A 21,604-nucleotide genomic window follows, 5' to 3' on the forward strand; every position below is an offset into this window, starting at 1 on the left:
CTTGGCTTGAACGATCTAAAGTGGTGTTTAATATCCTGACTGGAAACATATGGTATCACCTTTTCTTACCCATTCCATTTCATATTTACTAAAAGAGAGTTCCAAATTTCAAAATTATTGTCTTTGACATGTTAAAATTTGAAGAGTAAATTTCTAGTAATAAGCATAACATGTATCTCTATAAGACACTATTTTCTCAAGAAAAACTCTGCTAGTGCTTCATGAGCGCATGAAAATTCTTGTCACTGGATTAAAACTATTTTCTTTCTTTATAAACTGTGAAATAGATGTAGTTTAGGCCTGTGAGATTTGAACCCAAGTCATTTAAATGCTTGCAAATAGATTAAGCACATACAGTTATATAATTTTAAAAGAAAACTGAACTGGGAGAACCATGTTTCAAGCCTAATATTGCATGAAGTATGGAAATTAATTTATTCTATTTTGCACTTAGAGTCCTTGGCAGTAAAATGGGTCCTTGCTTGGATGAATTCTAAGGTCCATGTTAGGCTCTATATTTTTTATTTTGTTCTATTTTAAAGTTAATTGAAAAGGTGTATCTGAGTTATTAATATAGTCAACAAGGTCTGTTCTTGGTTCTACTTCATGCTAACACATGTTTTTGAGCAAGTGCATTTATATCTGAGTCTTGTCTTCTTTATTTACATAATGAGAGATTTGAAATAGAGGGTATCTATGCTTCTTACCTGCACTTAAGTCATCTTTGATTCCAGTTTGTTCTTTGTTTTGAGTAATAGTTAAATCATCACATGGCTCTACACCTCAGTTTTCTTATTCATAAAACTAAGATAATATTTTCTCTTCTGCTGACCATAGTGGAATCAGATATCAGACATGAAAATGCTTTGCATAAAGCACCAAAACACAGTATGACTCTATTATTTCATATAGCAGGTGAATGTATATTTGAGGCTGTTTATATATTCATATGCACACATTTTATTTTATTAAAGTATCTGTGTTTCACAACACTTTCTCTGAAGTTGAGCGATTTTTTTTTTCAATTTTTAATTTTTGGCTGCTTTGGGTCTTCGTTGCTGAGCGTGGGCTTTCTTTGTTGCTGTGTGCGGGCTGCTCATTGCGGTGGCTTCTCTTGTTGCAGAGCACAAGCTCTAGGCACGCAGGCTCAGTAGTTGCAGCACGCGGGCTCAGTAGTTGTGGCGCACCGGCTTAGTTGCTCTGTGTCATGTGGGATCTTCCCGGACCAGGGATCGAACCCATGTCCCCTGCAGTGGCAGGCGGATTCTTAACCACTGTGCCACCAGGGAAGTCCCATGAAGTTGAGCAATTTCTAGTAGCAGCCTTCCTTATATGGATGTCACTTTATCTCATTTAGAGTTAATAATAGCCATGGCTACCAAGTGAAGAAATTTGGCCTTTTATTTAGGACACAGGTATCTGGCCAACACCCAATCAGCCAGCTATTCAAATACTGTTTAATTAATTAAAAGCTTGGAGCCACCTATTGAAGCTGGATGACTAATTAGACATGATTACGTAAATCCTACAAAAGCTTAGACGGCCATTCTAAAGTTTTTTTTGGAGAATCAAAAGAGTATTGCCAGTAATAGAATCCTAGAGATGAAATGGGATCTCTGCTTCTGGGCTTTTCCTAAACCATTCAAAATAGTTATCTCTTCCTTGCTCAAAACTTTTAGAGAGGTTATTTCATAACCCATGACACCTACATTCATTATTTAAAAGATTCTGTGAGAAAAAAATACATCTGTTCCACTCTTTAGACATGTTTTCTATTTCCATGAGCAACCTTAAGATAGGAAAGAATTTCAGAAGATAGACACTCATTGGAATAATAATAATAGCTCTGGAATTCAGTTTAACCGTATCCTCCACTAACTTTTTTGAGATTTTCTACCTTTTGCTATAAACAGCTCTGTTCTACATGGTGCCCTTTTGCCACATCTTGATTGTCCAAAGATTCTCATTCAAGTTTGGATTCCACTCTTCTGGCCAGTTTTAATTATTTCTGAGTTCTTTGTTGTCCAAACAAAACAGGTTCTCTATCTTACTCTTTTCCCCTTAATTGAAAATGGGGTTTTCAGTAAATCAGATAAACTGATTGATTATAACAAGCTGTGTAGTATGTTATTTCCTCACAGATTACCATATGAGTGATGACAAACTGGCTCAGAGTCAAGTACCTGTGTGTAATCCAAGATCTAGGACCTCAGCTCTGCTATTTTTTTCATGCAGGCCCTGGGGAAAACTGGCTCTTACCAGCACAGATGTGTATGATAATTACACCAGTAAGCCAATTTAATCATTAAAATGTGAAGAGTAAATTTCTAGTAATAAGAATACAACACAGCTGTACCAGACAGTATTTTTTTTAAAAAAGTTAAAATCCTCCTAAACTTACCTCTAATGAAAAATGAGAATGCATTATTATTATCAGAAATCTGAGGCTCAGACACATTAAGTAATTTATCCAAGATCTTTACTAGGAAGTGGCTAGGATCTTTACTATGATGTAGATCTCTGTGGATACAAAACTCATGTCCTTAACCCCTATAGTTATATCTGCTACCCTTTTAGTGAAGTCATATGTGCTAAAGCTAAAAGTCAGAAAAGTTCATATAATAAAAAGTCTTGAGTGTGGTCACTAGAAGTGAGGATGGGGTTGGGGGGAGGGGGAATTGGAGGTAGGCGGTACAAACTTCCAGTTACAAGATAAATAAGTACTAGGGATGTAATGAACAGCATGATGACTATAGTTAACACAGGTATATAATGTATATTAACGTTAAGAGAGTAAATTCTGACTTCTCATCACAAGAAAAAAATTTTTTTTTTTCTTTTTTGCTTTCTCTTTTTATTGTATCCATGGGATGATGGATGCTGGCTAAACCTATTGCAGCAATCATTTCACAATATATGTAAGTCATTATGCTGTACACTGTAAACTTATACAGTGATGTATGTCAATTATATCTCAATAACACTGGAAAAATTCAATTTAAAAAAAGATTTCCTAGGGAATTCCCTGGCGGTCCAGTGGTTAGGACTCTGCGCGTTTCCACTGCAGGGAGTATGGGTTTGATCTCTGGTCCGGGAAATAAGATCCCACATGCTGCGTGGTGCAGCAAAAATAAAAAATAAAAAATAAAACAACTTCCTAATATGAAGAGAGGCTATGAATGAACTAGACAAAAAGTTGATACATTTGTCTGTTATACCTCCTTCAAAAACAGGGCTTTCTATCAGAATACATGTTTTAACACTGTTTAGCTTCTGATAACACCTCAACCACAGATTAAATAATGTTCATTTGATTGAGGAGACTATTCATTCACTCTTTTATTATCAAGTATAATGTACCAACTTCCCTGTTGATTTTTCATGTTAATTTAAATATGTAAGGAAATATACCTTTTCTATTTATTTTGGCTGAGCTGTATACTTAGAGATGATTGAAAGAACATTCTATTTTCTGCCATCAAAACACATTTTACACATAGGGAAAGATAGGGATTGTATAGATAAGTAACCATCTTTCTTCTATGAAGATTTCCTATTGGTTCAGAAAAGGACAGATGCATGCTCAGAGTTTTTCAAAGTATAATTTTCAAAAAACTGCAGTTATGAATCTCATACAAATATATAGTGGGCAAGTGTCAAAGATTGACTTATTAATGAGGAATTCAGCAGAATTGTAAAACTGGCCCAAAAGAGGATAGGGAAGACTGCTATATATAGTTAGTGAATTAAAGACAGAAGGCTGAAATAAAACTAAGTTAGATGTAAAATTGGTTGATGTCCTACAGTGCAATAAAACTATAACCTTTTGAGTTATCTTTCTGCTTGCATCTTTCCTTTTTTTTTAAAACACAACTTAAACCTTAATTTCACAGAGTCTGGGCCTAATCAGTAGTAAATAGTAAGTTTAAAAAATTGCATTCTGCCAGGGGACTGGATTATCTTTGGGAAGAACTATTAGACAAGACTCCATTATATCACTGAAAGGACATGCAGTCATTAGTTTGCCTTATTTTCACTTTGAGATAATTTTTTGTCTACTTTCTACCCTGTAAAGAAAAATAGCCAGTTCCTTGTCAAATGCTATGTGTCAACACTACTCTGACCATCATACTGAAAGAGCTGAGAATCATCATTTTAAAAATCAGGCAATTTGGTAGATGCAAAATAAAATCTCATTTCAATTTACCTATACAATATCTGGTTACTAGTTTTTTTTTAAACATGGTTTTGTTATTTTCTTTTCAAATTGTTATTTGCTTACTTTTCTATTTAGATATTAGTGCCCATGTTTTTGATTCCTTTCAGCTTTTAATATCTGAGGGATATTTAATTCTTACACATCAAAGAGCTTGTCATAAATAGTATTAATAGAATATTTTATGTGAGGGATAATAACATCCTAAATGAGGTTCATTTGTGCTAACTTGAAACTCAACGTAAGATTATGCTAATAAAGAAGTAATGTTGTTTCCCCTTGTTCCATTAAACTCTTCTATTAAAAATTGTTTTATATGAAAACTACATATACAAATAATGTTAATAAGGGTGGAGAACTGAAACTACAGGAAATGCAGGGATATTTGTAAATGCAACATTCTTTGCAAATTGGCTGCAGCCATCATATTAATAAGCAAGCAGTATAGCTTTAGGGGATTCTATTTGGAACAACTTAGAGTAACTGGGCAAGTTTCCATGATAGTTTAAATCATTTTTTGTGATGTGCTTGTAAAATAAAGTCAAGAACTGAAACTGAAGTACACCCAATATGGTTTTATTTATGTTGCATGTAAAGTGTGTATGTGTATATGTGATATATATATATATACACACATACATGTATATATGTATATATATATAAACATATAAAACAAAATATGTCATTACTACTTACGACTTTCAGTATTTTAAAGGTTTTCTCTGGTACCACTACCACAGATCCATTTAAAAGATGACTGTATTTTTAAAAAAAATTATCCTACCTTCCAGGAGTAGAAAAAAAGGTAACTGAATTAAAGCATTGGCTATTGTAATAAATTGGCTAATTTATAACAGTTAGGGATATATATATATATATATATATATATATATATATATATATATATGGCTTATATATAATATTTATGTACAATTACAAACAATAAACAAATTTTAGATAATAATGTTATATAAAATACATATATGTGTATACAGTATAGAGAACCAGAGAAGAATTATGCTAGTAAATTTTGAGAAAATGATTTTTTTGAGCTCTGTATAATTCTGCATAAATCAGGACATATAAAAATTATAGAAACCTTTGAGATCACTTTTTTTGCTTGCTTTTGTTGAGGGTGGAGGGTGTGCTCCCAAAGCAAGTCTGAGCCTTTCATGTTTCTAGTGGTCCAGATATCCCCTAGCCTGAAGTGGTATTAGAGTGAAGCCACAGTTTCTTTTCCCTCCCTCCCTCTGCTACGGAAGCCCAAGACTAGAAGCGCGGCAGGGCTGGGGGCGGGCAGGAGTTGGGGCGGGGGCCAGAAAAGAGGGGAGTCGGAGGAGGGAGGGTGGAAACGGAATCCTAGAAAAAATGTCTTGGGAAGTTTCTGCAGGGCCTCGCCCCTGGTCAGCGCTTTCCCACGGCGTCGCGGTGCAGGGGAGCCCCTCCCGCGCTGCTCGCTGCCGCCCGCATCCGCGTGCGCTCGCCCAGCTCTGCCGGGGCTGCAGTGGGCCAGGGTTCGAGCTCACGTGAGACTAGGTGATGTCAGCCAGCCCCTCGACCTGCACTGCACACTTCAGTTCCCTGAGTCCTCCCTTTCTCAATTTACTACTCGAGGGGCGAGAGCAAACAGTTGGCTCTTCTTTCAAACTCCCGTGGTCTAAAAGGGCCAGTAAGTGCCAAAGATGGGGCGGGGTCGGGGCCCCAAACCCTGGCTGGTTCCTGGGCCAGTGCTGTGATCATTCAGCCCTGGAGCCCTTTGGTCCTTCAGGTCCTCCAACTTTTGGAAGATGACCTTGAAGAGTGGAGGGACGGAGTTGGGGGAAACTCGGGGGCTCAGATTCCTCAGGGGTCTGTGAGCCCCCCTTGATCCAGCCTCTAGCTTCGCTCCTCGATGTATGTTACAGCACTGACACCCCGGGCGGGGGAGTTTTGTGTGGAACCGCTGGGCAAAGACTTCTTGGCCCTGACTCCTGCTTGCCTCGGTCAGATTACTTTTCACAGACGAGCTGGATGGGAGGTGGAGGTATTTACTTTTAAATCTTTTATGTGTGTTCACTTCACCCTGTGTGGTTGGGCGTGGAGAGCGGGAGAGGGGGGTTTCCAAAGCGAGTGAAATTCCCATTCCGTGGGTATTGCCATGCCTGTGGGGTGGCAGCTCTTTTAACAAGTCTGCAAATAACTATAGAACACAATAGAGTCCTCCTCCCTTCCTCTCGCTCTCTCTCTCTCTCTTTTTTTTTTTTTTCTTTTCCTTTTCCTGCCTCCAAACGCCTTCTTCGAGGCTGAAGCTGGGCAGGTCTCCAAAGGTGCAGCAGCCACAGCAATCCCGCAGTTCAAAGTTAAGCAACAGTTGCACAACTTCCAGCAGCTCCCTTCAGGCGGCTACCAATGAGCTGAAAGCCAGGAGCATCTGAGGAGGTGAAGAGGAAGCTTCCAGGTCTCTTCCCTTCACCCTAGAAATCCAGATATCCCCCCATCCCCACCCCCATCCCCAGAGAACTTTGAGATACTGTCTTTGCTGTTCGCTGGCCTGGCGGACCATGGCTCCCTTTGGAAGAAACTTGCTAAAGACTCGGCATAAAAACAGGTAAGTCCAGCGTGTGTGTATTCGGGAGCTTCTGTTGTGAAAGTATGTGTTTTGTTGCAGTTAGATTCTGATAAAAATTGCTCCTGGGGAACAAAGCTCTAGGGAGTTAAGGGCTAGTAGGTACACTCAACTGGTGAGGATACTGTTCCAGTAACAATGATTGCAGTGACCAGTTCAAGGATCTCTGAAAATAAAGGATGATTATTTTGACTCCTTTTTTCTCCCTTTGGCCACTTCTGGTTTCCACCACTAGCATCACCCTCTTCGTGTTTGTTGCCTTGCCTATTTGAGAGTAGTGGGATGGCAAGTTTTATTTTGCTTTAGACAGAATTTTAGTATATTATAAGAAGAGTTAACATTTTGATGAAGATATAACTAGAATTTATTAGCCACTAATTAGAACAGAAAAACAGAGCTGCTGATACAATCCGGAAACAATGCTTTGCCTCCCTTTTTGAGTGGGGCGTTCCTAAAACCTGGAAAGTTTCCAAAGTGAAAATACTCTGTAGAGAAACTTTTTGTGAACTCATTCTTTCAAAAATCTTTGAGAAATTTAGGTGATTTTAGGCACTAAAAAAAGGATTCAAACAGCTGTCCTTCTTAATCCTTATTATTACTATTTTACTTTGATTTGATTTGCTGTTTTCAAGCCGGCAATGCCCATTGTGTAAATAAACATATTTCACACACACACACAGATTTTTCTTGAGTCAGTATGTGTGTATCAGTCCTATTAAATATTTTATTAACTCAAGTGCTACATTTTTATGCCTAAAAAAATGTGAGGATAAATGTAGACACGGGCTTTACTTTTAAAACATATTTATTTTGGCATAAGGGCTTTTCCACAACTCTTCTCTCAATCACACCTGTTTGTACTTGTCATAATTTACTTAGTGTCAATTTAAAAGCATACAATTACAAGGTAGGAAATGATACAATTATTTTAGAGGGTCTGCATGACAATATAGTGGTACAACTTTAAAGTAAATCTCCAGACTTTATTTTGGGCATGAATGTCTACTTGAAAAATTCTGTTATTACCTCATTCCAAAGTCTTTATGATTTAGTTGACTAGCTTAAGAAACGAAAGCAGCAATAATCAATACTATCAAACTTTCTGAACCTGTTTTATTTTCTAATAATTTGATATGCCACAAATATGGTATTTATGATAATTAATGAAACTGTGTGTATGTTAAAATAAAGAAATATGTCTGGGTAGTATTAAAAAATATGGTAGTGATAGTTATCAAAAATAGGCTTGTGTTTTCGTAGTGTCGATGCATTAAAAAATATTTCAGACAACTCCCCTTACCAAAAGAAAATCCTTCCTACTTTTCAAAGGATTTTTCAGTAGCATCATTTTTGAAGTGTGTTTGTTTAAATGCTGTAAAAATATATAAAAAATTACTTCAGGAAAGTTCATGGTATTACAAAACAAGTTATGTTTTTGGCATAGTGATCTTTCTGAATACTATCCCTGTAGTTCAGAGTTGTTGTGTATTTGTGTGTGTGTGTGTGTGTTAACTAATTCAAGAATTCTGTCATTGGTACGCCAAATAACAGTGCAATAAAACTGCATGCACCCCTGTGAGTTTCCCTCACATGGCCACTTTTGTTGCCTTAATTTGCCACTGCAAAATCTACTCTACCCATAAAACTAGCTTTCGTTCAGGGAGGTGAGTATACAAACATTTTTTAATATTTTTTCTATGCAAAATTAGGAAAAAGTGGAAGGAAACAATAAAAGATGGGGAGCTTAATAGTATTTTAAGTTGCTCTGAGAAAATGGAATGGTGCTTCCTGAAGGTGATGTTTTTTTATGAACATGTGTTTTGGCGAAAGTGGTAATAGTGAGGCTGTGCATGAGTTGCTGTAATAACTGAGTGCCTCCCTTTAAAGATTTGTATTTTTCCAATCCTTAAGGTACGCTTAAACCACAGGGGTGGCTAGGGACATAAAAATATGGGTATTTCAAACTAAGCAGTAAATAAGCCACATGGTGTGTTGAAATAGAATTAATGTATATTTGTTTTTTTCAAGGTTAAGTTTTGATATAGATGAGATATTTTTGTTTTGTCTGTTTTGTTTTTGCACCTTCACAAAGGTGAAACTACAGATGAAACTCAGTTACATGATTAAGTTTATCAATTTCATTTCCTGGGCTCCATAATGATTTAAATAATTCCACTCCAAAATATAGAAACCAAATAACTTTCCTTAAATGACAAGTGATTCATCCTTTGATAGATTCATTCTTCGATTGATGATAAAACAGTTATCTGATAACAGCCAATGCATTCTTCAAATATATAGTATAAAATTCCTTGTAGAATGTAAAGGAAAAATTTGAGCAATATTTTTGTATACATTGTGATATAACATTTATACAGTTAAAAGAACAACTTGAACATAATTGTATCTTTGTCAGCAGGAAAAAAATGAGGATTTTTCGAGGGAATATTAGGATTTTGAGATCATAAAATTTTGAGAAAGTTTATTGAACTTTTCTGCATCCTGTTCTGTCTTTTCAGTTTTGTTCACTCTTAGAATATTTAATCACCCAAGATTGAACCTCCTAAGGTACCTCTGTAAATAGTCTCATAATACATGGATATTTGAGAGTTTTAGAGACAGATGGAAAACAAATGAAACTTCAAAGTATGAGGCATAAAAAGCTTTTAGAAAACACACACTGTAAAGGTTAAAGAGGGCAGGGCCATATCTGTCTAGTCCCCATTGTGTTCTAATTCCCAGGACAGTGCCTGGTATGTGATGGATGTATATAATACAGTTGTTTATATAATTTTATAAACTAAAATTATAATTTGTGCTCAAATCAAAAACACAGTAATCATTTTATTCTCTAGTCATCATCTGAGATCAGCTGGTATTATATAAAAGTGAATACTTTATAAAGGATTGGTTGATATTTGATAAAATCCAAAAACCAGGGAGATGGACAAATAATTATATGGATTTGGACACCAAGCTAATCCTACCCTACCAGAAAATATTTTCTAAATGTTAAGAATCATTCGATTTAAAAATCTGGAAACCAGTCTTCAGGAAATCTGAAAATAATACTTGGTCACAAAATGATTTTATTTGGACACACAAACATTTTATGCTTTTCATTTCTTTTTTTTAAGTTATTATTGGGGTATAGTTGTTTTACAATGTTGTGTTAGTTTCTACTGTACAGCGAAGTGGAGTTCCCTGTGCTATACAGCAGGTTCTTATTAGTTATCTATTTTATACATATTAGTGTATATATGTTAATCCCAATCTCCCAATTCATCCCATCCACCCCCGCCCTGATGCTTTTCGTTTCTAACTTTCATGCAAATAAAAGAAATGGAGCCAATCTAAAATCTTTATGCTTACAGTCAGAATTATTTTTTTAAAGTTTTCTAATTGTCATAACATTTAATAGGAAGAGCACAATTTTCAGAAGACCTTTTGTTCTCAGGAGATGGATTGTTTACTTTGGTTCCATAATAATAAAATGCTCTGTGACTGAATCCCAAAGATTGATAACTACCTTCTTAAGCAACTTTTTGTTCACATGAAGAATAAAAATGTTGGAGAGTCTAGATATTTTCTTTTCAATAAGCTATTCAAGTATCTGAAAATATTTTCTAAAAGTCACTAGGTGGCTTTTGTTTCTCATAGAAAACCCAAAGAAGCAAATAATGAAGCATGAATTTACTTGACATTCATATGGTCATTCAACAATTGAATTTAGATTATTAACATATTCAAGTATTCACATAAGTTCCATCTGTAGGTTCTATTTTCAAAACAATGATTGCTATAAAAGCTAATGCTTCTAAATAGCAATCAGCAACGTTTTTAAAAATAAGTTCAGAAAAGTGGAATGTCACTTTAAAGATTTTGGGGATACTTGGTTGTGAGTTATGATTCCTTGGTGTTTTAATTAATAAAATTTGAGGGCAGAAAATTGGTTGGACTTTTTACCAAACCTTGCTAGGAGCAAAAAATTGCCAGAGTAAAGCAGTGTTTCATATGTTTGTTGGAAATATAAAATTAAAATTGTTCTTTCAGGTGATTCATTGATAATAACAATGAATATGAAAGGATCTAATTTAGTGAATAAGGCCTTATAATTATTGTTAGGTACCATTCAGTCAGCTCTTGGCTTTCTTTTAGCTTTTCCTATACCTATATCACAGGTGATAACAAGCATTGTCCTAATATCAACTTGAAATCAAAAAAGTCTCCAAAAAATATATTTGTAATAAAATTATTAGAAGTAAATAACACAGCTCTATTGTTGTATAATTGACACATAAAATCTGCATTAAAATTTGCTTTTGAATGAATTAGAACATATCTAACCAAATTTTTTAAAACCAGGTTTCTCATATTGCTCTCTTAAGCACCTCATGCCACAGTTACTTCATCAGAAGGAAGAATTGAGTTTTGTGGTCATGGTAGAAGTTGCTGGCAAGCTGGATGTTTTCTTTTTGTAATTAGAAGTATGGTAATTTATGAATTCTGCAGAACAGGAAATTATCTTGTACTGTTTTGTCTAACCTCCAATAAATATTTGAAAGGGCCCTGAAATTGGCTTGAGAAATGCTGGATATTTGAGTACCTACATCTTTTTAGTTCCCAGGTGTTCCTGAAAGAGATTTCCCCTGATGATACCTAGTAACTTAAGTAGTTATTACTTGACAGCAGACAGCGCATTAGGAACAATGATTGGAATGCTCTATCCCTGGCAAAAATATCCTGAGAGCAGTGGCAGCGGTGAAACTGAGCTCTAGGTTAGATCTTGAATTGTTACTCAAAAAAACTATAACCCAACTTAAAATCCACTACATAAGATGTTTTATTATGTACCGTATCAATTCGTGAAGCCTGTCAAGGTGAAAATCTTAAGGATTTTTTAAAAGTTTTTAAAAGTTTATAGCTGGTTAACAATTTTATTTACATAGCCTCTTTATTAGCTGGACTGTATAACTTCGAAAGTTTTGATGTTATTTGATTGGTATGTAGTTTGGGAGATCTGATAATGGCTCTAGGTAATTCACAGAAGTATGGCTCTCTTCTTTTGATTTTAGTTCCAAAAATGAAAGAAAGTTGAAGTAGGAGTATGAGTTTACCTCTTCCAGGTGAATGTGTATTCCAGTCCTTGACAAGAGATCTCTTTGTCCCTAGCATATTGGCTTTCTAAAATAAGGCAACATGCCATCTGCACCGAGTACATGTGAAAGGAAAAAGTTCAGCATACTTCTGTGTGCTAATGTTCTTTCATGTATACTTGCTTAGGAGTTTTAAAAGACACCCCTTTGGCAAAACACACATAACACATACAACATTTATTTCTTAAGAGTCAATTATTTGGTTTTTTAAAATAGATTGTGATTCAATTATTGTGGAGCCTGTTGTAAGGCTACACCTTCTAGAGAAAGTTTGCATATCTGTTGATAGTAATTTAAAGCGATTAGTAATGTGAATGGTCACCCGACAGCAAAGTAATTACTTACATGAATGGAATAGAGCCTTGGGGAGACATTTAGCATTGGCAGTGATAAGAAAAATATTTCAAGAATAAAAATGAGCAATGGGTATTAAATATGCTGACAAACAAGGCAAATTATTCTCAAAGGTTTATATCTGCAGGCTAGAATGCACTCTGTTTTTATAAGTAAAGGGACTTAAGATATCTATAAAAAAATTGAGTATACACTCAGTGAGATCAGAGACCTCATCTATCTTGTTTCTTTCTAGATAAACAGTGAGTAGGTGCTCAATAAATATTTGTTGATTGAATAAATGAATTCAACATATACTCTCCAAATACAGCTGGTCCCCATAAAGCACTTGTGTCAGAGTAGTAAATCAGTACATTTGTGGTGAATGGATTCATGGGTAAGTTAAAGAATGAATCCATAAATTCAAGGTTGATCTCTCATCATCCCTGCTTCTAGGCTTAACTCCTTGCTTTCAAATGGTTAAGGGCCATATTTGAGAAATAGATGCTGTAAGAGACTTTACTGGACTTCTGGTAGAGAACAAACCAAGGTGCAGGGTAACTCATTCTTCTCTAGGGATGCTCTCACTTCCTTTCATGCTCCTTGAATGCAACCATATATGTATGTGAGTGAGGTTTGGTGGATGATGGTAGTTGGCTACTATAGACCGCACGGTTGAATGTGGAACATTTCCTCCTCCTTTGGAGGTAAAAGGGAAATACAATTGGGGAAATACTTATTTTCTCACACGAAAGGAGGATTTATGCTCTTTCTACAAGATAATTACAGTTATAAGACAAAGGGAAAATGCTAGAAACAGGCAGAAAATTATCTTAGTTAAGAACTCCAGCTCTTTAGTCACCTAGACTTTCGGTCATATCTCAGATTTGCCATTACTAGTTGTATGCACTGGGGCAAATATTTCATCTTTCTAACACGACAATAACAATAATAACAACAAGCAAAGGCAAATTTAAGTTTGACAATTTAAGGGGTTGCTCTTTAAGTTGCTCTTTAAAGTTCTGATTAATAATATCACTAAGGTCGTTATGGGGCCTCGGAATGTGTGCAAATGAGGAAGCCCTTATGCTTAAACTTCATTAGCTTCAGGGTAAATCCACCTCTGCTAATACTTCTTATAACACTTACTATGTGCACTGGTCTAAGTAATTTACATAATACTTAAAATTACACTCTGAAGAAGGTACTACTAGTTCCCCTATTTCACATGTAAGCCAATTAAGACCCAGAGCAGTGCAACAGTTAATAAGTGGCAGAGACAGAATTCGAATCCATGCTCTTAACCATTACTCTGTATGGCCTATTTAGTATTTAGTTTTCTCATCTCTAAAATAGAGTTAATCCTAAACCATCAAGAATTTGGATTAAATCTGATTATATATAAAAATTTAGCATGGTGCTAGGGCATAATAAAAGCTCAGTAAATATTCACTCCTTGTTCAGGCCTCTTGGATTAAATATGTTATGAAGTATATCTAAGTTTTTAACACCTAAACATGACATTAGGGGCTTCAAGATCTCAACCTTGACTCACTAGAGCTTCTGTTCTCTTTTCCTGATCATCACTGATCTCTTTTCCTCCCTAGATACAAAGAGATACATTATAAATGACTGAATATAATTAGAAACGAGTCTATAAATGTTGTGCAATACTATCCTTGGATCTTGATGAAATATTTCAATTCTGACAGCTTTTATGTTTAATCCTCACACCACATCTGAGCAAAATTATGAGACTATTAATGATTTTGCAATGCATAGCATAGTTTAAGAGACAGTTCCTTATGTGTCTTTGTGGACTTTTGATAAGAACAAAGGATACATAATTTGAATATTTTAGTGTTATCTTTGTCTAATAATATGAGAGATTGAATTGGATACTTAAGGTCCCTTTCATCTCTAAGCTTCTGTGGTTTTAAAATTCCCTCTGCAGAGTAGAATTTAATTCTCTTGTCCTGTTTTTTTTCAAGAAAACTTTTAAAAATAGAATTGAAGGAAGGATTTTTTTTGTAATTTTATTTTACCTAAACCTGATGCATTGCCACATAACCTTCACCAGGAAAGGTACCATTACGGTAAAAGTCAAATGTGTTTATTTCCAATTATAAAGAGATACGATTAGTTTATAAATTATAATATCTAAGAATTACTGAGTGTTTGCTAAGCACAATTTTAAGTTTAGTAATACAAATATAAGAATGTTAGGAGTAGCTATCTTTTTATTTTATTTCTTTAGGACTGGTAAACTCTGTGTTTTGTATTATACCAAACATGCAAAGACACCACCTCATTCCTAAGGGATTAAACTCCTAATTGAGAAAAGAGCACTATAGTTTAGTATCTCATGCATGAACTTTTTAAAAAAATCACTCTTCCATGGGAAACTATCGTTGACAGGGTAAATAAAGTTATCTTTATAATACAATTTATAAAATGAAAGTATAATCTCTTAGGAAGGCTGTTCCTCTATAGAGTAGGTGCTCACTAAATGTTTTTGATTGACTCTAAGTAGAAGTATATAAGAGAGAAGTGAATGGAGATAAAGAAAAATAAATGGAGCATCATCACATTAGATAGTGTTTATGAAATTTCCACAGTTAGGTGACAGGCTTGGACAAGAGAAGGGAACACAACAAGGTGTACAGAAAGATGTAGGAGGGGCTGAAGCACACAAAGCTGAGAATGATTCAGGATAATCAAAAGAAAAGAATTCAGGAAGCAGGCAGTAATATGGTCAGTCTGGTGAGAATCCAGAATCTTGCTTGGTTGGTGAAAACAGTATTTTACAATTGAAAAAAATGTTAAGGATGTGTTTATATAACAGTAATTGACTTACAGTCAACTGTAATTGACTGCTATTTGTTCTAATAATCATATTAAACTAGTCAGTGTATCAGCTTATAGAATTAAGTTATTCTACTATTTTGTGGATCTTTTAAATGGTAATTCCACTAATGCAGATAGTGGTCCAGTTTCAACAAATTTTTATTCTTACTAATGATGGTATATAATCAGTAGGAATTTTGTGTCTGGGGTTTATTGATGTACTGCACAGTGTATGCTTGTTGTTCTCAACCAATGACTAAGACATTTTACAGCCATCTCCAATATCTTTGGTTACTCTAATGCTCCTCATTTACTCTGACATTTGTCAATCCTTCTGGAATTCCCTGCAGTTATGGTTAACTGAGAGTACTTTAAGGTCTAGCAGCAGCACATCAGTTTGGGGGAGACCACAGTCCTCAATAGTAGAAACTGAAGATACCTATTTTTAGCTCTGCATATAATTACATTTGTGTGGAACCTATGAGAAGTGCTATTGAAAAACCATGGATGTCTTCATGGAGTAGACATACAATAACTACAGTCTCATATGAAGAAAAGAGTTGTGTGCAATTAGAAAAAGCACTTACGAAGCTATACTGGACCTTTGAGATTTCATATTTTTTAAGAGCACAGGAAGTCAGGCACTTTACAGCAGTGGACCACAAAGTATTAGCTTTAATTTCTTGACTGCTTGTTCTTTTACTTTAGTAGTGAAAGTCAAAGAACATTTTCCTAGAATTATTAATAAGCGGCATGAAACTTAGACTAAGTTATTTTTTTTTAAATGATCGTTTTGAGTGGTTCTACTTTTAGTTAGGAGACCTTGCTGTAATCACAGTTTAGAGAATTAAGTAAAATGGCAGCTTGTGCTATATAATGCTTTACATAGTCTGAGCATATTATAGTATTGCTTTCTTATCTACCTTAGCATCTAAAAACAAAACATTCTAAACTATCCCGCTCTATCAGGTTAGGCATCTACTTGTATATATTTCCCTTTTTTGGGACTCAAGATAATGGTTATTTGATGATTTTTAAAAATTCAGAAATATCAAATGAACCTCATATTTGAGGGCATTATTAAGATTAAATGTGAATCAGATATGGACCATACTTTAAGGAACTTGTTGATTAGTAGACACACAGACATACAAAAATAATTAAAATACAAGGCAGGCATTTTAAAGTATCATAATAAAGTCCATGTATTCAACAAAAAATAGTTATTTACCTTATAATGTGTGCTACATGTTATTCTAGGTGCTGGGGATACAACAATGAGAAAGGCAGTCAAGGTCTCTATTCTCATTGAGCTTATAGTACAGTGGTGGACAGGCAGACAGCAAGCAAACAATAAATGAACAAGAAATTTCAGATAGAGATTACAGTTATAAGAGTCACTATAGTGGCGGAATTTATAGGAATTCAAAACTGAGTGTATGGGGACAATAGAAAGTATCAGGATGGAAAAAAAGATTCAATGATAACTACAATTTGGGGTCTGAGTAAATAGGAATATAGTTGCATTATCATAGAGAACAGAAAAAATGGCAAGGGTAATTCGGGGGAGGGAAGAACATCAGGGTGAAGAGTAAAAAAATTCAAGGTGTCACTTGAATGTTTCCACATATTCCACCTCCAAACACCTGGTGTTTGGACACACTGCACTGTGAAAGCAGCCTTTCATCCAACCTACTGCTATCCCTCCTGACATCCATATGGGACTGATTAATATGGAACACACTGCACCTGGAATGGGACTTTAAAGGCAACACACACTGGTTTCCCAGCCAAGGCCTTCACGCTGACTAATCCTATGTTAAACCCACTCATTCTCCATGAAGCATTTCACAGCCATCCTCTTAGTGAGCCTTCAGTCATTGCCTTTGGTTGAAATTACTTCCAAACAAGGCCGTGACTTCCATGAGATCATACATTCTTCTGTTTAAAGACCACATTATTTTTACTTTCTTGTCCCCTAAAGAATAATACACAGAACTATTGTATAGATATTGGAGTTCAAATAATATTTTAGTATTTAAATAAACAAAATCTAGATTTTTGGTGCAGGTAAATCATCTAGGTCAAGAGTTGGCAAACTTTTTGTGTAAAAGGCCTCATGATAAATATTTAGGTTATTCCAGCCATAATGTCACTGTCTCAACCACTCAACTCTGTCAGTGTGGTGTGAAAACAGACACAGGCAGTACATAATTAAATGAGCATGACTGTATTTAAACAAAATTTTATTTACAAAAATATATGGTGGGATAGTTGTAACCACCAGGCCCTAGTTGACTGAAAAATTCCCTTTATATACCTCCCCCACAACCCCCTTCCTCCTCTCATGCTCCAAAAAATAAAAGAACATTTAACATTTATTGTCTTATGCTCTCAGGCTTCAAAGATGAAAGAGTTAGTCCAGGACCTGACTGGCAAACTAGCAAAAAACGAAGGTAGAAAATGCTACCACTCAATGTACAACGGGTTTTGTAGAAGCATCAAGAATGGGCATCCACTTCCATCTGGAGTGGTGGGAACGGGGTTATTCAGAGATGATAAGGGAATTTTCCTAGAGGAAGCAACATTTGAAACAGAGTAAGAGTTAGATGAAGAAAGGGGAAAAAAAGGTGTTTCAAGCCAAGGAAATAGGTTATGGAAAAGCCCAGAGTGAAAAATAAAAGCATGGCAGATACAGTTCAATCCAGTCTAGCAATTCATAGGGTGATAGATGTTACAGTGACAGCCAGTTGCCCTCACATTAGATCTGTCAAAGATCAGCAAGATGTTAGGAATAGCTAGCTCAAGGTGTCTATTACAGAGTGCTTGGCTATGAGTTGGAGGAATCAGATCATGGAAGGAATTCTAGGAACAGGCAGGAGAGAAACAGAGAACAGAAGAGACAGTAAGAGAGAGACAGAGACAGAGAGGGGAGGGGTGATGAGGGAGAGGAAGAAAGGTAAACAAATTGAAAATGCAGGACTTGGAAACCATTTAAAGATTTTAAACAAGGAAGGTACACAACTAGATTTGCAGTTTAAAAAGGGAAGCCTGACAATATTATGGAGCACAAATGTGAAGTGGGCAGGAGTTTATCATAATATAATATGTCCTAACTTACTACAGTAACTTATTGTAAGACTGGAAGGTGTCCGAATCGTAGTAGTGGTGATAGATAGGAGGGCGCATATTTGAGACATTTGGGAGAAAGAGTAAAACAGACATGGGGGCTTGGTTGTTAAAGGGGAATGAGATAGACAAAGGAATCTAGGAAGACTCCCAGTTTTCAAACTTGAGAGAAAGGGTGGGGAGATAGTGATTACATTCAGTAGGATGGGAAATCAAGAGGTGGAATAGTTTGAGATATGAGAGGACAGGATGGTGAATTAGTTTTGACGGGCCAAATTTGAGGTGGCTGTGAGTAACATAAAGATCAAATCAACATGTAAAAACAAAGTTTGGAATATTGGTCTAGAGCTCAAGGGAAAAAATAAGTAAATTTGGGAGCTATCATCATTCAATTGGTTGATAAAGTTGTGGGTGATATTACAGTCACCCATAAGGTGTATATAATGAGACAAGAAATGAGTCATAGAAACCTGCAGGATGCCTGTTGTATCAGTTATCACTTACTGGCAATAAGACATCATAAAAATTAGTGGCTGAAAACAACAATGTATTGTTTGCTATGATTTTCTGAGTAAACTGGGGTGGTTCTTCTGAGTTTTACTTTGGCTATCTCATGAGCAGTGGGTTAGTCAAGGGTTAGGTTCTGATGGGACAACTGAGATGGCTGGGTCTCTCTCTCTCTTGATGTGGTCTTTCAAGCTTTTTCATCAAACAGCAGTCTCAGGACTGCATTACAGGAGGAAGAAGGCAGAAGCTGCAAGATTTCTTGAAGCCTGGACTCTAGGACTTGCACACATGGTTTTTACCATATTCTATTGGCCATACTTAGCCCCAAGGTCTAGTCGAGCAAAAAGAAATAGACTCCATCTCTCAATGGAAGGAGCTACACAGAATTTGTGGCCACCCCTGCATGACACCTACATTTACTGAATATACAGAGGAAGCAAGGCCCATGTCGGAACTGAGAAGAAGCTAGAAAGGGAAAGGAAGAGCCACGGAGAGTGAAATCAAGAAGTCAAGGAATGGACTGCTGCAAGAATGGGAGGAAAAGGTCACAATGCATAATATTACAAAGAGGTCGAGGCAGATCAGTTCCAAAAATGGCACTTGGGTTTGGAGGTTAGCTCTCTGATAAACCTAGGAAGAAATATTTCTGTTGTGGGTGTCTGTGGGGGGGTGGAAGTCAGTTTATGGTGGTTGTTCCTGGAAAGAGGTAAACTAGAGAAAGTCTTGACTGTGGGTTATTATTTGAGTTTGTGAAGGAAAGATAGTTGAGGTGTGTATGTAGTCAAATGATGGTTGTTATAATGCGACCTGGTAGTAGGAAGGCCCAGAAGTAAAGGTAGAAGATAAAAGGAGTTTAAGAAGGGATAAATTATGAAGCAAAGTCCTAGAGGAGGTGAAAGCAGTGAAATTCAGAGCATATTAAAGAGTTAAAAACTTTGGGAAAGTAAATAGATGTAAGATACTTTTGATGTAGATGACCAGTATTTTTCTCTTATCAGTGATGTTTTCAAGTAGCTCCTTTTCCTTAACAAAATGGCATGATAGGCCCTGGTATATTCTTGTTTCTAAAAGTTATTAATTTTTTGTTGCTCTTTAGGTAATTGATTTGTGACTAATATGAAGAGCTGATTATTTTTGATGAAGCTTCCAACTGGAAGTCACAGTTTATTACTGTTTATTATAGAGTATGTTCAGAACATGGAAATCAGGGATAAAGGAGGTCATCTTGTATTTTCAGCTATCCTACTGGATAATTCAAATTCTTACATATTTCTAGTGCCATTCAAATCTGCCAACATATTTCAGAATACATTTAGAGAGGGAAGAGTAGGTGGCTGCAGGCAGGTACAAGCTGAAAGTCACCATCATTAGGAAATAGCTTCCACTAAGAAGGCAAAACCAATTACGGGCTTAGCTGCCAAAAGAAAAATGAATGTTAGTAGTTGACATAACTACAGCTATCATTAAACTAAATATTCAGGCTAGGTAACTTTCCTTTAATAAATATGCTTTGTTATTATGAAATATTTCTTTACAAAGTATAAATCAATAAGGAAACTTTAGGTATTTGCTAGGCACAGGTAACACTTGGAAGTTAGCCCTAGAATTTCCAATGAGATTAGATATTTTCTCAGCATTTCATCTAGTAAATACTACATGTTAAATATTTACATTTTGAGTATAATCAATTTCTGGAATCTCAACTATGAGCTTAGTTTACTTAACCCCCAATAGTCCCCAATACACATTCTTTACATATTCCCTTCCCTTTTCTCTGTTTATGGGGATTATGTACAGTATTATAGCCACCCTGAAGGTATGGAATGTCTAGGGTTTTTCTTGTCCTACGTGACTGGCTTATATTATTACTCCCTAGAAAATTAAACTGGTGTTAGTAGAGCATAAAACTAGCGATTTTTTTCTATGCGTATGTATGTATAAAATTTTAATTTTCAAGGTAGTTTTAATTTTTGACTGCCCCAATTTTTCATAGAGTGATTAATTTTCTGAAGGACTCCAATTTTAAAACTTTTTAAATAAAATGTTAATAGTCTGTGTTTAGTGAAAATTATTTGATAGCACTATTTTCATGCTTCATCTATCAAAACAGTGATCCAAATTTTCATAGCGACCTAAGAAAAGACTTGTATTATTTGTGGCTGACACACCCTGTGATTATCTTCCTGAGACTGCAGTACTGTGATCTCAAAAAATGTTACTTCAGAGGGCATGTGCCATACTCTGTGTAAAATAACCAGAGTTGAGTTAGCTTGTGGGCCAGAGAGTTTCTTCACCATTTGCCTGCTTCATTAATTTTAATTTTGCTTAAACTTTATTTTGTGTGTGTCTGTGTGTGTGTACTTTACAGAAAGAATCAAAATTGTCACTTAATATTGTTTTTTTTTTTTAAATTTTATGCATAGTGTAGAGGAATAAAGTTTTCCTTGACGCTCTTAAGGTCCCTGACTGGCTCTGAAAATTAAACCGACCAAAACAGACTAACAGGAGAAAAGCATTCAAGTTGATTTAATGTAAGTTTCGCATGACATAGGAGCCTTCCTAAGGAAATGAAGACCTAAAGAAATGGTTAATCCTGTGTTGTCTTATGCTACGTTTAGTGAAGAGTGGACATTCATGGAGATGTGTGGTAGGTAGGTCAAAGAATATGAAGTAAGCATAGTAAACTGGGAGAAATTTAGCAGGGCCTGTTTGTTTGGATTCTTCTCATCCCTTTGTCTTCAGAGATAAGGATGCTCCTTTCCTTCAGGTATGGGAAGGGCATCTCTCAAGTGAGGGTGTTAGGACCTGTTT

The 21,604-nt window shown here is 35.7% G+C and overlaps 1 protein-coding gene across 2 annotated transcripts in view; it reads left to right on the top strand.

Annotated features, from left to right (window-relative positions):
• The first annotated feature begins 5,845 nt into the window (after window positions 1-5,845).
• RASSF9 (Ras association domain family member 9) overlaps window positions 5,846-21,604 on the top strand; it is a 28,145-nt gene continuing 12,386 nt past the window's right edge. Inside the window, exons 1-2 of one of the 2 annotated variants that reach the window (XM_061205121.1) lie at window positions 5,846-5,885; window positions 6,121-6,803. In XM_061205121.1, coding sequence (XP_061061104.1) covers window positions 6,757-6,803 — 47 coding nt within the window. In that variant the 5' untranslated portion in view covers window positions 5,846-5,885; window positions 6,121-6,756. Of the gene's footprint in view, window positions 5,886-5,993; window positions 6,804-21,604 lie in introns of those variants that run through there. The other variant, XM_061205122.1, reaches the window with a different exon arrangement.

This window comes from Eubalaena glacialis, chromosome 11 (genome assembly GCF_028564815.1).
Source record: "Eubalaena glacialis isolate mEubGla1 chromosome 11, mEubGla1.1.hap2.+ XY, whole genome shotgun sequence".
Classification (NCBI taxonomy): Eukaryota; Metazoa; Chordata; class Mammalia; order Artiodactyla; family Balaenidae; genus Eubalaena; species Eubalaena glacialis.